This window comes from Bombina bombina, chromosome 6, assembly GCF_027579735.1.
Source record: "Bombina bombina isolate aBomBom1 chromosome 6, aBomBom1.pri, whole genome shotgun sequence".
In the NCBI taxonomy this organism is placed as follows: Eukaryota; Metazoa; Chordata; class Amphibia; order Anura; family Bombinatoridae; genus Bombina; species Bombina bombina.
This window is the reverse complement of record NC_069504.1, coordinates 426,953,283-426,974,417: the sequence shown is the minus strand read 5'-3', so window position 1 is coordinate 426,974,417 and position 21,135 is coordinate 426,953,283. Positions and strand designations below refer to the sequence as shown.

The 21,135-nt window shown below is 37.9% G+C and overlaps 1 protein-coding gene across 1 annotated transcript in view; it reads left to right on the top strand.

Annotated features, from left to right (window-relative positions):
- Positions 1 to 21,135, top strand: part of HSPA4 (heat shock protein family A (Hsp70) member 4) — a 164,230-nt gene that overhangs the window by 9,508 nt on the left and 133,587 nt on the right. The window contains exons 2-4 of the mRNA XM_053717170.1: positions 14,741 to 14,798; positions 14,962 to 15,102; positions 20,638 to 20,760. Coding sequence (XP_053573145.1) covers positions 14,741 to 14,798; positions 14,962 to 15,102; positions 20,638 to 20,760 — 322 coding nt within the window. The remainder of the gene's footprint in view (positions 1 to 14,740; positions 14,799 to 14,961; positions 15,103 to 20,637; positions 20,761 to 21,135) is intronic.

The window sequence follows — 21,135 nt, the reverse complement described above, 5'->3', positions numbered from 1 at the left end:
CAGCTCTCTTCCCTCCTCCACCTCACAATTGTCACCACCATCTTAAGTACTAGTAGAAAGTCTGCCAGTACTAAAAAAATTTTTTTTTTATATATATATAAATTTTATTCTGAAGTGTTGGATCCCCCCCCTCTACCTTTTTGCCACCATCTTGGGTATTTGCAGCTGTCTGCTAGTAGCCAGTTTGCTAAAAACAGTGTTTTGTGTTTTTTTTTTTTTTTTTTAAATATTTTATTTTTAATTAGACATACAAACAAAATATCAACATAATGTCGTACATTGTACAAATATCTTACAAAGCCGCTTTTACTTGCATTGTCTTTTTGTGGTATTGGCGGTTTCTAACCCATCACATAACCTTTATGATACTATAGACAGAGGATAGCTTGTATTATTCAATAGTCCAGTATGCTTTATCCTCTTGGGTAAGGTTAACATTTAGCACAATACAAACAAAATATTTCGATCTAATCATCTTAGATACAAGTGTAGACATCTTTCAACAGAAACAAAGACAAAAACAGAACATTTTAGAATTCACTTTGATATATAGTTCAATATTGCCCAGGGATATGCATTAGCCCATATCTCGCTCAACTTATCCCTCTTCACCATTGTAAGGAAGGAAACAACCAAAGCTTTTGGCCCTAAATGATGCCTGCATATTGTACTAATGCGGAAAGAGTGCAGGGGGTGGTCTGTACTATAAGATATGACGCAATGAAGCCCTAAGCTCTGACAGCTAATGTTGCGTTTTAGCAAATTTGTACTGCTCCCAAAGAAAAACAATGTCATAGTATACATTTAGCCGCCCTGTAGTATAATAGAAGTACCTCTCCATTTTAATTGTATAATCCACTTGTTTCATCCAGCTTTCTAATGTTGGTATAATTGGAGATTTCCATAACCTTGGAATCAATTAAGTTTATATTTTGGTATTAGAAAGATCATTAAAGATAGCCAAAGTTGGAGAGAAATCTAGAGTAAAGCCCGTAACCTTGCCGATTTCTCTGTATATATCTCTCCAAAATAAACCTAAGCAAGTACATTCCCACCAAATATGGAACATAGTGCCTTCCTGGCCACACCCTCTCCAGCACTTATTACTCACATTTCTAAACATATATTTGAACCTATTAGGAGTCAAATACCATCTCATAAGGACCTTCATATTAGTTTCCATATATGAGGATGAGTGTGAGGATTTTGCTGTATAATAGGACCAACTTTTCCATTATTGAGGGGTTATTTTTATATTCATCTCTCTCTCCCATTTCCATACATAGACAGGTCTAGGCGGGAGATGTGAGTCCATAAGGTGCTTATATACTGTAGATATGCCTTTCATTATAGGTCTAGTGCCCAGGCACAGTGACTCAAGAGCCGTTGGTTGGCGTAAGAAATCTTTCTTATGTTTGTGTGTAAATATGTAATGTCTAGTCTGGTGAAAAGTAACCCATGTAGGAAAATAGTCATGGCCTTGTTCTTGTAAGGTCTGTCTGCTTAGCACTCTTGTATGATATTAGAAATTGGAATTAGATCAGCAAGTTCGTTTACGTCTTTGGGAATCTTCATGTTCCCTGGTCTGCATCCCTCTAGTTCTCTATTGTACAGCAGTGTTGTCAGTGGGGAAAGTGGTGTGGATATGTTGGTGAATTTATTCCTGTAAGTTATCCAAGTAGACCAAGTCTCACTGAAAATTGTGTATGGTCTGACAGTGTTCATTAGTGTTGTAGGGACTAGTGGAGCCCAACACAACCCGCTCATATGTGGTACATTTAACAATTGTCCTTCCAGTTGAACTAATCTTTTATTAATATGCTTATTCTGTCTGCACCAGTCCACTACCCTACCTAAAGATATAGCGTCCTTATACCATTGTTAATTGGGAACCCCCAAACCACCCTTCTCTCAAGGAGCATATAGAACATTTTGAGATAGTTTAGGAGGCTTTCCTTGCCAAATATAGGAGTTTAATATTTTCTTATGTCTCTGGATATATTTCCAGTCAGTAAGGCTTGTATAATATATAGCGCTTTTGGCAATGATGTCATTTTTGCAGCTGCAATTCTACCCAACCACGATATATTTTTTGTTTTGGTAACCACCTAGAGGTTAATAATTGAAATTCGGTTATAAGCCTCCCGTAATTAAGCTTACGTAGTTTCTCCTCATCCAAGGTTAAATAAATGTCTAAGTATTTCAATGATGTATGATTAATTCTAAATGGGCTGTTGGTTTTAAATTCGCTCATAGTTTCAGTTGAGATATTTATTGGGTATATCTCTGATTTAGATGGGTTAATTAAAAAAATGGATATTCTTTTATAATTTAAAAGTTCTTCTTGAGCCTCTTTCAAAGATTCTATCGGATTGTACAAAGTCATTAAGACATTGTCTGCGAACATGGCTAATTTGTAGGATTTATTTTGAATCTCTATCCCTCTGATATTAGGTTTATTATGAATCTTGGCTGCCAAAGGCTCCAGTGAAAGTACAAACAGGGGGGACAACGGGCAACCCTGTCTTGTCCCATTGCGAATCTCGAAGGCATCCGACAGCAAGCTATTGACTCTAACTTGTGCTGATGGGTTAGAATAGAGAGCTAAAATTTGAGAAATAAATTTAGAAGGGAAGCCAAATTTGATTAATATAGAGTGTAGAAAAAGTCCAATCTAGTCTGTCGAATGCCTTCTCCGCATTTGTTGAGAGGAAGACAGCTGGAATTTTAGTGGCTTTAATATGGTCCAATACAGTTACAACCTTACCCACATTATCCCTGGCTTCCCTATCTTTTACGAATCCTTCTTGATCTTCATCAAGCAGTGTAGGTAGTGAAGCATTCATCCTAGATGCCAATATTTTGCATACAATTTAATATCTGCATTTAGCAGAGAAATAGGTCTAAAGTTGGCGGGCGTCATAGGATATTTCTCGGGTTTTGGAATGACTGTTATATGTGCTTGTAACATAGTATCTGGGAACCCACCGCTTTCTGCAATAGAGTTAAATAACATGGCTAATTGGGGACATAATTTGGATTGAAATGTTTTATAATAACAGGCAGTGAAGCCATCTTGTCCTGGCACTTTATTTGGTTTCAAATCTGAAATTGCTTTCTGTATTTCCTCTATACTTATGGGTGAATCTAATAACTGTGCTGTTTCTGCCGGTAATTTTGGAAGATCTATATCATTTTTAATATTTTTTACACTCCTCTTTATGTACACATGAGGGTCTATCTGTATGAATGTTATACAGTTTATGGTAGTATTCTTGGAAAATTTTAGCAATAGCTACCGTGTCCTCCACTTGAGAGCCAGATTTTGTCGAGATCGAATGTATATAGGACTTAAGTTGTTGTTTTTTTAAGGACTCTGGCTAGGTATTTACCCGTTTTATTACTCTCCCCATAAAACCTCTTGTAGGAACATGAGCTTTCTTTGGGATTCAATATGTAGATAGTCATTTAGTAGATCCCTTTTCTTATTTAAAGATTGTAGTATATTATTATCTCTTGGATTAATCTTTGCTAGATAGTCCAGTTCTGATACTTCCCCTGCCAGAGACAAATATTCCCTTCTGTTGGCCCTTTGGTTGCTTTAGTCTTGATGAATTCCCCTTTCATATACGCCTTCTGCGCTTCCCATATTGTTATCTATATCTAGTATCTTCCCATATTGTTATCCATATCTAGTTTAGTTTCTGGGGTGTTGTTTATGGAGAAATAAGTATCTATTTGTTTAGTGTAGTTTTCCACTAACTGTGGGTCTAAAAGTAAAGAATCTTCTAACCTCCAGTTAAAGGGGCGTATTGGCATAGAGGACCATTGTAAAAAAACATTCTACTAAGGAATGGTCAGACCATGTGTTATTTTTTATATCGCAGTGCTTGACGTATGAAAGAGCTATATGGTCTGTTAAGATGTAGTCCAAACGATAATAACTTTTGTGTGGGTGTGAGAAGAACGTGTAGTCTTTCTTGGATGTAAATAGCGCCAGGTGTCGTGTAAAGTGAGTGATCTGATAGATTGCCATATGGATTTAGAAACCTTGTATGGGATACAATTGGTGGAGCTTGAGCTGTCCACTGAAGGAACCAATGGGACAATTAGATCTCCCCCAGCAATCTAAGGACCTTTAGAAATATCTAAAATCTTCCGGGTAATTTGTTTGAAAAATATATCTATGTGTTGGTTTGGGGCATATAGATTCACCAATGTTATCGGTTTGCCACACAGCAAACCTACTATGCATAGAAACCTGCCTTCCTTGTCTTTGTCCACTTGCAGAACCTTGAATGGGACAGATCTATGAATGAGAATACTCACTCCGTTGATCTTTTTATGATGATTAACACTGTGAAAATGTAGTGAAATACGTTGGAATGCTATTCAACTTAAAATGAGTTTCCTGTAATAGGAGAATCTTACCACCCCTTTTATATAAGTCTTGGAGGGCTATCGCTCTTTTATTGGGGATATTAAACCCCTTAACATTTTGGGTGATTATGTGCAGATGTTGTGCTTTACCTTGTGTCGTCATCGGGAAAACTGTATTCGACTCGCCATTCTCGGTTAGCAGAGACAATCTGGCTGTGTAGTTAGCATATGTGATCCCTGGGCTTGACAACAATTTAAAAAAAATACAAACATGTTTAATATCAAAATAACATAGGTTTGAAGACATAAAGCCCCTTGAACCAAAGCTTTGCTATAAACAAGGGGCGGGGGGGAATTGGCCATTAGGGCCAGGCCAAAATAATAAAAATAAAGATATTAAGTAGAACATGTCTTAACATTCAAACATTTGCTTGGTAGACATCTATTCATAGATGCTCTTTCACAAAGTTTCTAAATATGTTGGAAAAATGTGAAATGTTCATTCTTTTTTAAACTATATTGTAAAGTCTATTAATAACACAGTTTAAAATTCACATAGTAGCTCATCAACATTTCTTAAAGGGACAGTCAACACCAGAATTTTTGTTCTTTTAAAAGAAAGATAATCCCTTTATTACCCATTCCCCAGTTTTGCATATCCAACAGTTATAATACACGTTTTACCTCTGTAATTATCTTGTATCTAAGCCACTGCTGACTGCCCCCTTATTTCAGTTCTTTTGACAGACATGCAGTTTAGCCAGTCAGTGCTCACTCCTAGGTCACTTTACGTGCATGAGCTCAATGTTATCTATATGAAACATGTGAACTAATGCCCTCTAGTGGTCAAAATGTATTCAGATTAGAGGCAGTCTTCAAGGTCTAAGAAATTGGCATATGAACCTCCTAGGTTTAGCTTTCAACTTAGAATACCAAGAGAACAAAGCAAAATTGGTGAAAAAAGTAAATTGGGAAGTTGTTTAAAATTGCATGCCCTATTTAAATCATGAGTTTTTTTTGGACTTGACTGTCCCTTTAAACTATAAAGACTGAAATGGTGTAACATCAGAGGGACCTATTTTGATCTAAATGGCTTCTGTATGCAATCTTACTCATAAATGTTAAGTCTTAAAGTGAGACACAATGGAATAATGGCTCTTATAGACAACAAGGAATAACATAAATGTATACTTACATATATATGCTTCAAGTGGTTTCATGTCTTGTATCCCCAGCAACATTTTGTTTGGAAGCAGACTTGTCACTTCTCCGATAAGGCACCTTCTGCCACTCCGGTCTTTGAGGAAGTGGGGTCTCGTTACTGTTGTGGTTTTCTGAAGTCGCCTTTAAATTCCCAGTCATCTCAGGAAGATCCAGTCTCAGTTTCCTACAGGTTGAGGAAATGTCTCCCGGTGATTGGCAAAAAATCCTTCTGCCCTTCCATTGAATTTACAGGCTAAATGGGTGTCCCCCATCTATAGGGGATATTCTGTTGTCGAAGCTTGGCTGTAAGAGGTCTTAAATCTCTTCTTTTTTGCAGAGTCCTGGATGATAGATCCTCAAACAGCTGAAAACTCGAACCTTTGAATTTTATCGGATGCTTTTGTCTTGCCTTTTTCATTAACATTTCTTTAATGGGATAACTGGTGACTTTTACAATCACATCCCTAGGAGGTTTACCCTCTAAGGGTTTGAATCTCAAAGCTCTATGGGTTCTGTCAAGAGCAAAAGTGGAGTCATCTCCTTCTGTTAAATAAGCAAATAAACTCTGGAGGTAAGTCTCCAAGTCCTGTGGAGGTATTTCTTCTGGTATACCCCTTATCCTTATATTATGACGCCAGCTCTTATTTTCTAAGTCATCAACTTTGTTTTCTAGTTGTTGAATAGTTAGATCATCTTGTGACATTTTATCAGAGCCGTATGTCGCTGGGCTGAGTCCTCGTCCAACTTTTCCGCTCTTTGGCCTATCTCTGTAAGGTCTTTTTTTATAGCAGCTATTTCTTCTCTTATGCATTGCTTCACCGGTTGCACTAAGGATGTGAAATCCTTTTTGGAGGGTAGTGATTCGAATAGGGCCTTTGGTACTGTAATTGATTGCCCAGTGTTCTCAGAGTCAGACTCGGAAGATGTAGATTCACTCCTCGTTCTAGGCTCCTTATCTTGGGGTCTGTGAAGGCTCAAGGCTCTTAAAAAAACTTATTAACTGAGGGTATTCCATTTGCCTTTTTCTTTCTAGGCTTATCCCCTCTAGAGCCCTTTTTAGGCGACATTCCAATTTAATCCAATTTAATCCTTTCTTTGGTAAGGGACAGTGTTACTTTCTCTAGTATTTTTTAAACCTCCACAGATTATTAATCTCCAGGGATCTTATAATCTCACCTTTCCTCAGTAAAGTGACAACATGAAATATAAGGCACTATTTCCCTCTCAGGTAAATTAATATATTAAAGTTCTTTTGCCCCAAGAAGTTAGAGACAAGTGGACTGATAGCTGGTGTCATAATATGATGCAGGCCCATGCCTTACTTAAGTGAAAAGATTCCAGATCCCAGTACATATACAGTTGTAAGAGTGTGACAGGGTGAATATTATGCCACTGACCCAGGCATCCACCTCATTTAACAGAGTTCCATAGTTAATGTGTAGTGTACATTGTCCCCTGAGGCTTGACTCATGCGCTGAACTGCTGAGTATTGAAATGAGGTAGTCGGCTTACAGGCCTTAACAACATCATATTTTATTTACAAGTTGTGGCGCATTATAAATTCAGAGAGTGGGCCTCAGTATATTTCATAAAACCGCATTAGGCAGTATAGAAAAACTTTGTCACACTACCTAGTTTTTATCTCCCTTATTTTTATGTTTGCCTCATAGTCTCACATTTATTTTAATCAGAGAGACGCCTGGCAGTGGCATTTGTTGATTAGGCTGGTCTCTTATAGCGCTGCTGCTGCGTCATGAAGCTCTCACCTTTTAAAATGGTCGAGATTAAATCTCTCCCTTCCCGAGATTCTGTTTGTATATTCCGGGCTTAAAATAGCTGCTGGAGCATTTTGAGATACGGAGCTCACTCTGGTGCAGCCATCTCAGTTGAGCGCTGGCTCCGCCCCCCCTCCCCCCGTTGTTTTTTTTTTGGTTTTTTTGTTGCATAAAAGCCAATTTTCAGTAGTGTAGCTGCCCCCCTCAATAGCCTACCCCTTCTCCCAGATCCCTTTCTTTATAATGTAATTACCCCCTTTCCCTCTCCCTCCATCCCATCACCTTAAATGTATTAGTACTAGCGCTCCCAACCACTTGAGCACACCGGATCAGGAAGTGATCCATTGATGGGCCGCCCACCAGCCTTTCTGCTATGACTCCCACCTACCAATGATCGGCACCATCGCTGGCCGATGCAGAGTGGGCCACAGAGTGGCTCTCTGCATCAGTGGGTAAAAAAGGTATTGCAGTGATGCCTCAATATTGAGGCATCACTGCCATACCTTTTTAAAAGCGTCTGGAATTGATCACGATCGCTTCCACCACTTGAAACCTTTAACTGACAGTTTTTGTAGGATGTACCCCGTACGTCCTTGGTTGTTAAGGGATATCAAACCAACATTTTTTTTTTCTTTCATGATTCAGAAAAAGCATGCCATTTTAACCAACTTTCTAATTTTACTTCTATTATCAATTTGTCTTTGTTACCTTGGCAGGGATGTATGCTTAGGAGCCGACCCACTTCTGGAGCACTATATGGAAACAGTTTTACAAGAATGTTATCCATTTGCAAGAGCACTGTGTGGCAGCACTCTTTCCTGTCATGTAGTGCTCCAGATGCCTACCTAGGTATCTCTTCAACACAGAATATCATGGGAACCAAGCAAATTTGATAATAGACATAGACTAGAAACTTTTTTTTTTTTTAATGGTCTGTTCTGTCTGAATCAGAAAAACAAATTTGGGTTTAATATCCCTTTTAATGTGTTACTTGCCAGCTGCACTATTTATAAAGTATGGGAAATTACTCCTGTATTTAGATTGTAAGTTCCTACGGGAACAGAGCTCCCAATTCCCCCTGTATTTGTTTGTTAAATTTTGTCTGGTGTCTCATATTGTACTGACCTTTTATCTTTGTTACCTATGAACAGCGCTGCGGAATCTGTTGGCGCTTTATAAATAAAGAATAATATATTTTATTTTTTTGTATATGAAATAACATTTTTCTAACTGGAACCACAGCCCAATACAGTGGGCTGATCTTGTAGGGAGAGATCTCATGTTATCTGTGTAATTATTTGAACAGTCCTCATCTTTTTATTACCGTTTACTCAAAGGGAACAATGACAAATTATATTTTTAGTACCTTTCTGTCACAGACCCCCACTAGGAGTTTTATTGAAACCTTATTTACATGTTATTTTTGTAGCCAGAATGTGAGGATACAATAGGCAAAATCAGCTGTCAAATGAGAAAATTGAACAGACATCGTACACTAGATTTTTCTTTGCATAAATGTCTTGTACATGATAAATTTATATAGCCCTTTTGGTAATGTTTTTGTAACAATGTATAGTTTTGCTTATTTTTTAATAACATTGTGATGATTTTCAGACTTCAAATGTATACACGCGTTTACAGACTCCTGCTCACTCCTGTTTGTCTAATCTCTTTTCATATAGGGGGAAGGGGGAGTGTCTGCTCTTCTTGTTTTCCCTGCCCCTTTCACTGGGTTTCCCAGACTAACCTCATCAACAGTGCTAAACTGGGAGCTTCTAAGTAAGTTTTAAAGGTTTTATACAGGAGTTTATATAGTAGTGTCTATTACATGCAGTTAATTAAATGAAGGTTGGTGTACACTGTCCCTTTAAGGTGAAAGTGCTATTAGTAAACACTTTAATTTACTCCAGTAGGCAAAATGGATCATAGGGAACACGTTATAAAAGAAAAAATATTAACAGTACACTGTCCCTTCAAGATTTTAAGATTCCTTGCTAACTTCAATGTACTGGTTTGTTTCAAAATGTTCTTACAGCATGTCAAGAATGCAAAACAACTTTAAATCAGAGCTCCAAATTGCACACATGTGTTTGTGTGTGATTATATAGCAACGGAATACAATCTCTATGTAAGGCATCAAAAAGTACAAGTAGCAAAGCTGCCTTCAATTTGCTCAGGAGTCAGCATAAATGTGCATATGCTTAAGTGTTATCAGTAACAGTATTTGGCAGTTGGCACTATGATACACATGCATGGATGTGTTCAGTTTAAAACTTATTTTTTTTCCGTTGGGGTCTACTGCCTACTTTTTCTACATGTGCTTTTAATAAGAGTTTTATTGCAAATTAGATATTTACAGAAATGCCAACTTATAATGCAGTGCTTGACAAATATGATCAAAATCTGAGAGCCAGGCCCAAGTTTTCATAGTATATGTAAGCGTGAACATATTTTACATATTTAAAGAGCAATAATAAAATGCTGTAATGTGTTAGAAAATGTTATTCTTACACTATTGCTTGTACATAACTGTGTTTATCCCCAGGAATTGGCTCTGGGCCAGTTATACACCACTGGTCCTGTCCTGCTATGCAGCTCTGAGGTGGAGCTTGTAATAGACTACTATAAAGAAGAATATGCACAGATATTTGTCTAAAAATCCAGAATAAAACCTTTTAAATACTTAGAAGCTCCCAGTTTAGCACTGTTAATGAGGTTTGGCTGGGACACCCAGTGAAAGGGGCTGGGTAAACAAAAAGAGCAGACACTTCCCCCTCCCCCCTTTCCCTGCATATGAATGGACAGATAACATAAACAGGACTCTGTACACACATGTATACATCTGACACTGGGGTGTGGTTAGGAGTCTGAAAATCAGCACAATGTTATTAAAAATAAGCAAAACTTAACATTGTTACAAAAACACTCCCAGATGAGCTATATAAATGAATCATCTACAAACCATTTATGCAAAGAAAAATCTAGTGTACAATGTCCCTCTACATGGACATTAAACCCAATTTTTTTTCTTTCATGATTCAGATAGAGAATACAATTTTAAACATCCTAATTTATTTCTATTATCAAATTTGCTTCCTTCTTTAGATATCCTTTGAATACATAGCAATGCACATGAGTCAGCCAATCACACAAGGCATCTATGTGTAGCTACCAATCAGCAGCTACTGAGCCTACCTAGATATGCTTTTCAGCAAATTATATCAATAGAATTAAGCAAATTAGATAATAGAAGTAAATTAGAAAGTTGTTTAAAATTGTATTCTCTATCCGAATCATGAAAGAAAAATGTTGGGCTGGGTTATGTCCCCTTAAGAATCTGGTTCTGTGCATGCAGTAATTTTTTAAAATGATCTGTGTTATCACACTATGATTATTTTTAAATTTTTTTTTTTTATATATCACTTTAAGCTGCCTTCTATATACAGTATCTCCCAAAAGTGAGTACACCCCTCGCATTTTTGTTAATATTTTATTATATATTTTTTCATGTGACAACACTAAAAAAAATTACTTTGCTCTAATGTAAAGTAAACCCTCCTGGGCATGGAGTTCACCAGAGCTTCACAGGTTGCCACTGGAGTCCTCTTCCACTCCTCCATGACGACATCACAGAGCTGGTGGATGTTAGAGACCTTGCGCTCCCCCACCTTCCGTTTGAGGATGTCCCACAGATGCTCAATAGGGTTTAGGTCTGGAGAAATGCTTGGCCAGTCCATCACCTTTATCCTCAGCTTCTTTATCAAGACATTGGTTGTCTTGGAGGTGTGTTTGGGGTCGTTATCATGTTGATTACTGCCCTGCGGGCCAGTCTCCAAAGGGAGGGATTATGCTCTGCTTCAGTATGTCACAGTACATGTTGGCATTCATGGTTCCCTCAATGAACTGTAGCTCCCCAGTGCCAGCAGCACTCATGCAGGCCCAGACCATGACACTCCCACCACCATGCTTGACTGTAGGCAACACACTTTGTACTCCTCACTTGGTTACCGCCCCACACGCTTGACACCATCTGAACCATATAAGTTTATCTTGGTCTCATCGGACCAAAGGACATGATTCCAGTAATCCATGTCCTTAGTCTGCTTGTCTTCACCAAACTGTTTGCAGGCTTTCTTGTGCATCATCTTTAGAAGAGGCTTCCTTCTGGGACTACAGACATGCAGACCAATTTGATGCAGTGTGCGGCGTATGTTCTGAGCACTGATAGGCTGACCCCCCACCCCTTCAACTTCTGCAGAAATGCTGGCAGCACTCGTAAGTCTATTTCCCAAAAACAACCTCTGGAAATGATGCTGAGCACGTGCACTCAACTTCTTTGGTCGACCATGGCCACCTGTCCTGTGAAACCACTGTATGGTCTTGCCCACCGTGCTGCAGCTCAGTTTCAGGATCTTAGCCATCTTTATGTAGAGCAACAATTCATTTTTCAGATCCTCAGAGTTCTTTGCAATGAGGTGCCATGTTGAACTTCCAGTGACCAGAATGAGAGTGTGTGAGAATGGTAACACCAAATTTAACAAACCTGCTCCCCATTCACACCTGAGATCTTGTAACACTAACGAGTCACATGACAGCGGAGAGGGAAAATGGCTAATTGGGCCAAATTTGGACATTTCCACTTAAGGTTGTACTCACTTTTGTTGCCAACGGTTTAGACATTAATGGCTGTGTGTTATTTTGAAGGGAAAGCAAATTTACACTTATACAGGCTGTACACTCACTACTTTGCATTGTAACAAAGTGTCATTTCTTCAGTGTTGTCACATGAAAAGATAATAAAATATTAAAAAATGTGAGGGGTGTACTCACTTTTGTGAGATACTGTATACCTATGTATGCTATATGCTTAACCTCATAGCTTTGAACATGCTTTGCATGTTACTAGCTACCTCTTTATGGAAATACCATACCCTAGCTTTGTTGCAGATACTAGCATTTTGGTTTTTTTTTTTTCAAACATGGAGCCATTTTTAGATTTGAATGTCCTGTTTGGAAGTTGGTACTACTCGGTTATCAAAGCCACACTGGACTATACGAAATTTAATATATAATGTGCCACATCTATCAATTGATGTAGAAGACTTCATTAAACAAACTAGATGGCTGCTTGACAGTAAAAAGATTGACTACACAATTAACATACAATAGTAGTTGGCAAAACCCTCCAGAACCACATTGAAATTATGTGTGGTTTGAGTGAGCTTTGTGGTAATAAAAGAATTGGCGTTCTGTCTTCACACTAAGAATGCCCAAATTTTGGGGAGCATAGAATAATCAAACTATATTGCTTGTACTAAATAAGTCATGATCATCAGACTATACACCCAGCATGGCAGTACATCAGGCTCACTGGCCATCATTGATAACCTAATGAAGTATAAGGAAATAGCAATAAAAGCAACTATAGAGTAAATACACTATATATTGAGACAACTCAAACTGCCACTGAAGTCAGCCCTCACACAATATGATAGCTTTCAGGTAATCAGAAAATATTTAGGTTTGTGAATAATATTCTCCCCATGGTTGCCAAATAGAGTAAACCCTATCCAACGCAATCTGGAGCATTCAGAAAGAGTTTATATCAAGGGGGCATAATTAAATGCAAGCTCTCTGGTTAATTTATCAGTGGTAAATATTCTCAAAATAAGGTTTCCAGATATGTCTCTGGGGCCAGGAGTAGAAATCACATTAGTAAGTGTCAAGATAGGCTAAACCCACATCACACTCACTGTGTCTGTCATCCAACTTCAGTTTTCAGAGAGCATGCAGGAGTGAACTAAAGATTTACTTAACCAAGCAAAAGCCAAGAGGAACAGGTTTACTGTATCTTGTGCAGTCCCATGGAAGAATCCTCTGAGACCAAAGGCCACATTCATCAATTACCCTGTTGCGACTCCATGTGTGCCAAATTTAGAGCTCTTGTTATTTTCGAGTCTTCCAAACCCCACACTTCAGCTACTACTGAACTTGCCATCTGCTGCATATCAGCTGAAGACCCGGAGATGAGCATAGGGTGTTGTGGGGTCAAAGTCCTGTGGAACAGTTTTGGGAGCCGCCACATCCCTTTTCTGGGAATTTACAACAGCATCCGACTCAACAATAGGAAAAACCGGAACAAGCAGGGCCTCTATCTCCCACCTGAAGACCCGAAAGTGATCCTCAAGGCTTGCTTGCATGTCTGTCAGGATCAAATCCACTGTTGTCACCATTGCAGAAATTATTTAGAACTGTTGAGCTTTTAGATTAACTCAAAGATGGAAGGTAAATGAGCAACACTCATCCGGTGCTGTGATACGGCAAACATACAAATGAGCTCTGAGGCTGTCTTCACAATCAAGAGTGTGTTCAAACTGAGTGGTATCTCCTTCCGAAACTAGATCTGCAGAACCTAGCCCACAATATTGTGTTCAAAGATGGACGCCACACCTTTTATTGCATAATTTAACAAACATTTGTGCAACAAACCTGGGAAAACAATGAGCTAATTTTAGCTTTATATTGGCTTACATTTTAGACAAGTGGTCAGTAAAATCAGGGTGGTGTGCTCTTTAAATAGTTCCTGAAGAGAACACTGTTAAGTGTATTAGTGGTTTATTAAAACATACATATCCATTTCTAATATTCACTCTAACAAAACGCCTTGAGCAATTTTCCCTGTAATATAGCTAGCACCTACATTTGAAATACATTATCATAGTGCTGCACCTTCCATTAGCCAACTGTTTTGTGTGTGTGTGCGCACGCCTGAGCGTTTATCTTGAGCTTTCACACAGTTTATATTTGTGTTGGAGAATGTATGTATTGGGTACTTGTAAAGCGCGGCAAGTCACCCGTAAGGGTCTCGAGGCGCTGCTCATTTTATCAACATCAGAAGGATGAAAAGCTGAGTGGACCTCTCTTAGTTAGATTTTAATTGAGGTGGCCTCCATGCACCACTGGAAATGAGACTAAGAAATTGTGTTGCAATTTCCATTTGTGCTGGGGTTTTTTACTTTTTATTTTTTTATTTTTATAGAATTGCAAATCTGAGTGTAGCTTATGTCATAAAAAACAATTTGCATTTAATAATTTGATATTGTAATTTTGACAATTTATGCTTGACGCCTCAAATGTAATTAATTTATTGCATAGCGCTCCTTTTTATTATGTGCTAATTATCTAATCCTAATTTACCCATGGTGCTATAATTTGATGTTTTATTTCTACTGTTAAGTTAAAGCTACATGCAGCAGTTTATGTTGGAAAGAAGGTAATGGAGATCATTCAAATGCTCCTTCAAATAACATAAAACATAATTATATGCGTCAGACATTGGGAGTGACTGTGCTTTAATTTGGGTTTTTGCTTTTCACTTTAAGGTCATGCATTTCATTTGGCCCGAAAAACCGCTCTATTGGTGCAGCTGCAAAAAGTCAAGTAAGTACTTATTTTCACACTCTAAAAAAAACTCTAATCCATAATTTAACTAGCAACATCAGACATCTCATTTCCTCTCCACAGGAAGTATGAATTTGATTGCTGCAAGAAAATATTTCCTAAATGATTACATAATGTGCTCTGTATTTATTCTTTTTGCTAGGTCATATCAAATGCAAAAAACACATTACAAGGTTTCAAGAGGTTTCATGGCCGGGCATACACCGATCCTTTTGTGCAGGCTGAAAAGCCCAACCTTGCCTATGAAATTACGGAGTTACCAACTGGCTCAGCTGGAATTAAGGTAAGAGTAGCAATGCACATGTCACAGTGCACATTTGGTTGAACATGTCTTTTATGGCGATTGCTTCCATGTGTGTTTATTAAAGGTGCCCTGAAGTTTAAATATTACTGTTGTGGAAATTGGAAAATTCATTGAATAACTGTAAAAACTACTCAAATATTTTTCAAAAACTTCAGTTTATGTAGCTGATTTAACCACATACACTGCTGTGCCCCAAACAGAATTTTATACTGAAATAACTAATCCAGACTCTGTCTTCATGTACAGTATTTCTGTAACAATATATTTTTAGGAATTTTTTTTTTTTTAGTATATACTGAAAAGCATAAATTCTCCATTTAGTATGACAATTTAGCTTTCATTATTCAGAGCTTGCAATTTTAATTTGCTTAATGTTTTGTTATCCTTTCTTGAAAAGGCATATCTAAGTTAGCTAGCTGCTGATTTGTGGCCGCGCATATATGCCTCTTGTCATTCGCTTAACCTGTTGTGTTCAGCTACTCTCAATAGTGCATTGCGGTTCCTTCAACAAAAGGAAACCGTGAGAATGAAACAAATTTGATAAAGTAAATTGGGAAGTTTTTTTATTTCAGCAATCCTTTAGACAATCACAGAGTGATTTGATATGTAATCATTTGTTTAGACTTTCCCAAAGTTCCCACTCCTTTCTCTTCTTTGGACTTGAGATACAACTGGTACAGCTTTAAGGTTTCCTTAGGATCTTGTATGGCTGATTATCTTCCACATAACTTCAAGCCAAAAGGGATGGCATGATTCTGCAGAATAGGATAATACTTCTCTTTAGTCAAATTGTGGTCACTCGTTTGCAAGTCTTCAGCCTCAAAATAGGCAAAGCTTCACAACACCTGAATATTTCCACATTGTATTAAGTTATAGGTTTCACACATGGTTGTGTTGAACGCTTATGCTGCCATCTCCTAACATGACCGGTGTAAATGAAACTAAAAAGTAAATAATTTTGATTTCACAGTAAACAGTATATGTTTCCAGACTAACCTTTTTTTGTATTTTTTAGCCCATGCCATTTTTAGGCTTTTTTACGAAGAAGTGGTTTATTTAGATTGTTACTCTTCCATAAAGACCACACTTTGCCAGTCTTTGTTTTATTCTGGTTTAGCTGGGCTTGCATTGCGGATGCCTATGCTCTTCTATTATTTTGCTTTGAGAAAATCTCTTTAGTGTGCGTTTTATCGTCCCTAAAAATATTCAGCTTTCCAATATGATTTTGGGAGTGATATATGATATGATGTAGTGAGAGTCTACAATCTATTACACATGGGATTTACTTCCTAGCCACTAGGAGGAAGCAAAGTTTCCCAAAACTTTTGAGCACTTCATCCCTCCCACCTCACTGGTATGTCAGGTTTAAATTTTGCCTCCCAGGTTGTGGGTGAAGATTTGAGATGTGAAGAAATGAGGCAGGCACTACTCGGGGAGTAAAATATAATGAAGAAGTTTATTCCAAAAAGCCACCATAACAAAAAATACAGGAGGCTGAAAAAAGTTCCAGCATGGTACAGACCAACAAACGGACAGAGGGACAAGAGGCCTGATGCGTTTCGCGCCCCCTAGTTTCGCTTAATCATAGGCATAATTGATGGAGGCCTGATCATCCTTATATACACATACAAGTTAACCCTTTCCCCACCAACAGTAAATATAAAACATAAGATATACTTATACATTTTAGGCAATTGTACTCTGGACAATAGAACCCTATGAGGGAATAGACAACTAATAACTACTAGAGCACATAGAGGGATATGTAAGCTATTTAAGAAATTAATAAAGGTTATTAATATATGCATAGTGAAATCCAATGACATATAAAATTCTTTGCTTAGAATAGACATATACTAGTAGTTATTATTTGTCTATTCCCTCATAGTTTTCTATTGTCCAGAGTACAGTTGCCTAAAATGTATAAGTATATCTTTATGTTTTATATTTACATTTACTGTTGGTGGGGAAAGGGTTAACTTGTATGTGTATATAAGGATGATCAGGCCTTCATCAATTATGCCTATGATTAAGCGCCACTAGGGGGCGCGAAACGCGTCAGGCCTCTTGTCCCTCTGTCCGTTTGTTGGTCTGTACCATGCTGGAACTTTTTTCAGCCTCCTGTATTTTTTGTTATGGTGGCTTTTTGGAATAAACTTCTTCATTATATTTTACTCCCCGAGTAGTGCCTGCCTCATTTCTAAACAGTACTTACCTTTTGGGGTTGATCTCCCCTTGGTTACGGCACTCCGATATTGCTTGCACGCTATTGGATGTTGGACGCATTCACGCTTCCTTGTGGTTCCGGTCTAGGACTAGCGCTGCCGCACACCGTGGTTTTCCTCTCTGCACTAGCTGAAGATTTGAGATGCTCTTCAGATTACATTAGAAAGGGGTTCTCAGACTGAGTTGAAGCCTAAATTCCCCCCTTTAGAGATCTACTACTGAGAGACAGAGGGGAGGCTGGAGTATGGGGTAGTGAGGAAATAGTCTTTGGCCTACCATAGGTGTCGCAGTGACCAGCGCCTAGCCTTCTCCTGTTGGGTCGTCAATATACTCCTCATTTATATCCCCTGCTGTAATGTGCTCAGCACTGGATGGGCTATATACTAACAACAAACATATCTGCAGCTGGTGAGTACAGTAAATGGGTGCTTGACAGGTAAGTATGATTTTATCAGGCACATTGTAATGTCACATCATAGTTGGGGACACAAGTACAGCAGACATTTAGACCTTATGTAGGTTCAAGGTCTGATTTTATTTATCGAGACAAGGAGAGCAATGGGGTCCTCTGAGTCATGTATACACTCCTTTTTTATTATGTCAGTGTGTGTGCTTTTCTGTGTCTTTACAGATTGTGCTTGTCATACTCAAATCATGTTTAGCTGTTTATTATCTCAGTATGTTCTCCTGAGTATCTTTATTTTTATTTTAAGTCTTCATAATTTGGAGGACAGCGGCTTAGCTTATGGAGAATGGCAACAACCCTTATCACAGTTTTGATTTCTATTCAAATAAGGGTTTTTTTTTTTTTTTTAGTGTCCTCTGTCTTTGAGGAGAACAGTTGCTACTTTTGTCTGCTTTTAATGTGTTTTTGTTTCCAGCATCAGTTCAGAGCTCAAGCTTGCCTGTACGTTTTTTCGGGTTATTTTTTTGCGTGCACTGGCTTATGTAACCACAAAAAAGAGAACTCGGTTTGCCATTACTGTGCCGTGCCTACATGGATATAGTAGCACTCTCCTTAGCCTTATTTTCTCTTAGCGCTGCTATCATATTCTGTAGGGAAGCTGGTCTAAACCTGGTATTCTTTTCAATCTTGCGTCTGCTTTCAAAAGGATGTTTCCTTTGCCTGCTACCAGTGTGGAACTTTGAGAAGCAATTCTGAAGGTAGACGGTGCAATTTCTGCTCTTGCAAGTAGAACTATGCTCCTAGAGGATAGTACAAATTTCAAAGTCCCTATGGATAGGGAATTAGAGTCTTTACTCAGAAGGGCCTTTATTCAAGCAGGATATTTATTCAAAACAGCCATTACCATTGTTTGTGTGACAGCAGCCTTGTCACTTTATTATTTTTTTTTAAAGGGACAGTAAAATAAAATAAAAAACTTAAAGGGATACTAAACCAACATTTTTTTCTTTCATGATTCTGATAGAGCATGCAATTTTAAGCAACTTTCTAATTTACTCCTATCAATTTTTCTTCGTTCTCTTGCTATCTTTATTTAAAAAGCAGGAATTGAAAACTTAGGAGCCAGACCATTTTAGGTTCAGCACCCTGTATAGAGTTTGCTTATTGGTGGCTACATTTAGCAAACCAATAAGCAAGCAATAACCCAGGTTCTGCACCAAAAATGGGCCGGCTCTTAAACTTTTTACATTCCTGCTTTTTTAAATAGAGAATGAAGAAAAATCGTTTAGTGTCCCTTTAAGTGGATTGGATAGAGCATACAATTTAAAAATAATTCCAATTTCTTTCTATCATCAATTTTGCTTAGTTCTATCCTTTATTTAAGTGTAATCCTATGCAAGCTCATGCGTGTTTGTGTCTTTTTAGCCATCTGTGAGCAGTGTTTGCAACAATGTTTATAGCAATGTTATACATGGTTGCAAACACTAATGCCTAGAATGCTACAGACACTCTATGACAACAATGCTTGCAATAAATATTGTTGCAAACACAGCTGCCAGATGGCTAAAAACATATGCATGCTCCTGAGCTCAACTGGAATTACTTTTTAATAAAAAACCAAGGGAAATAATAAAAAATTACAACAGAAGTAAATTGTAAAGTTTAAAATTGTATGCACTATCTCATTCATGAATGTTTAAAGGACCTTTAAATACAGTAGATTTGCTTAATAAGATAATGCAATAGCACTTAGGGGCCAAATTATCAAGCTCCAAATGGAGCTTGATGCCCCTGTTACCGCACGAGCCTTCGCCGTAAACAGCAGTCATAAAGCAGCGGTCTTAAGACCGCTGCTCCATAACTGGTCCGTCGCCTCTGAGGCTACAGTCTGCAATCCACCTGATCCAATACAATTGGTCTGATTCACACACCCTGCTTGCGGCCGATTGGCCGCGAATCTGCGGGAGGTGGCATTGCACAAGCAGTTCTGGTGATCTGCTTGTGCAATGTTAAATGCCGAGAGCATATGCTGTCGGCATTCAGCGATGTCTGTCGGACAAGATACGCTACAGCGTATCATGTCGGACAGACATTGATAGAGACACATTTTGTTAATGGAAGTAAATTGGAAAGTTTTAAATTGCGTGATCTATTTGCATCATGAAAGTTTAATTTTGATTTGAGTGTCCCTTTAACAGTTTTCAGCAAATTCTGTAGATGATCTCGTCTGAAGCATATTTGTTCTGCAAATGCTATTATTTGGCAGGATATTATTGATATCAACAAATTTAATGCCAAAAACATGACTTTGTCAGTCTTGATAAGGATAATTTTGTGGCTCAAATCTTGGTCAGCAAACATGGTATCAAAGTCTAGACTCCTAACTTTCTTTTAAAGGAATGATATTCTTTTGGTCCTTATCTAGACCCTATAATTTATGCTTTTGCTGGATGTAAAGGTGCTTTTCTCTCTCAAGACAAGAAGTCTAAGGGAAAAGGTAAGTCTTCTAATCGTTTTCGTTCCTTTCATCAATTGAGGGACCAACGATTTTTCTCCTTTACCCAGAAGCAGGATTCTTCCAGTCCTTCAGGGAAAGCTAATCTTCCTGATTGGATAAGGGATCAAACGTCAGTTTTGCATAGGGCTGGATGGAGGGGGCATAATAATGGTAATAGATGCTCCAATTTATGTTATTGATTAAAATAAATGAAAGTAGTATAAAAAAAAAACAGAGAATCAGGATCCACTTTCACTTATATTAAGATTTACCATCACTTTAAGTACACGGGTGAAGTTGGATGAGCTGCTTTAACATTTCAACTTAAATATTTTTCAACTTCTATTTGGATTTAACTTTTTTTTTTTATTTATTTTTTTATAAGGTCATGTACTTGGAAGAGGAAAAAAGTTTTACCATTGAGCAGGTGACAGCAATGCAGCTGACGAAGCTTAAGGAAACTGCAGAAAGCGCACTAAAGAAACCTGTGGTGGACTGTGTTGTGGCTGTGAGTAACACATTGATTAACAGGATTTATGATTATTTTACATACACTGTAATAATTCATCAACAAAATATGTCTAGAGTATTGCTACATGGAAATAAATTAATAGTTTCATTAAAGGTTGGCAATCACTTAAAATTGCTGTAGTTTGGAGGAAATCCATGCAGGAATTTTTTAGATGGGTTTTTCTCAGCATTATGTTATAAGAAGTTGGTCACGAGTTCATACCAACAGATTTGCTTGCAGTCTGGCATAATTTAACATAAACGTAATTAATGATTTAATATTGACTTAAATTGTAACCGTGCGGTCAGTAAAATCACCTAGTTGGTGATCCCATTTAAAAGGTCCTAAGAAGAACAATGTGTGTTTGTGCTT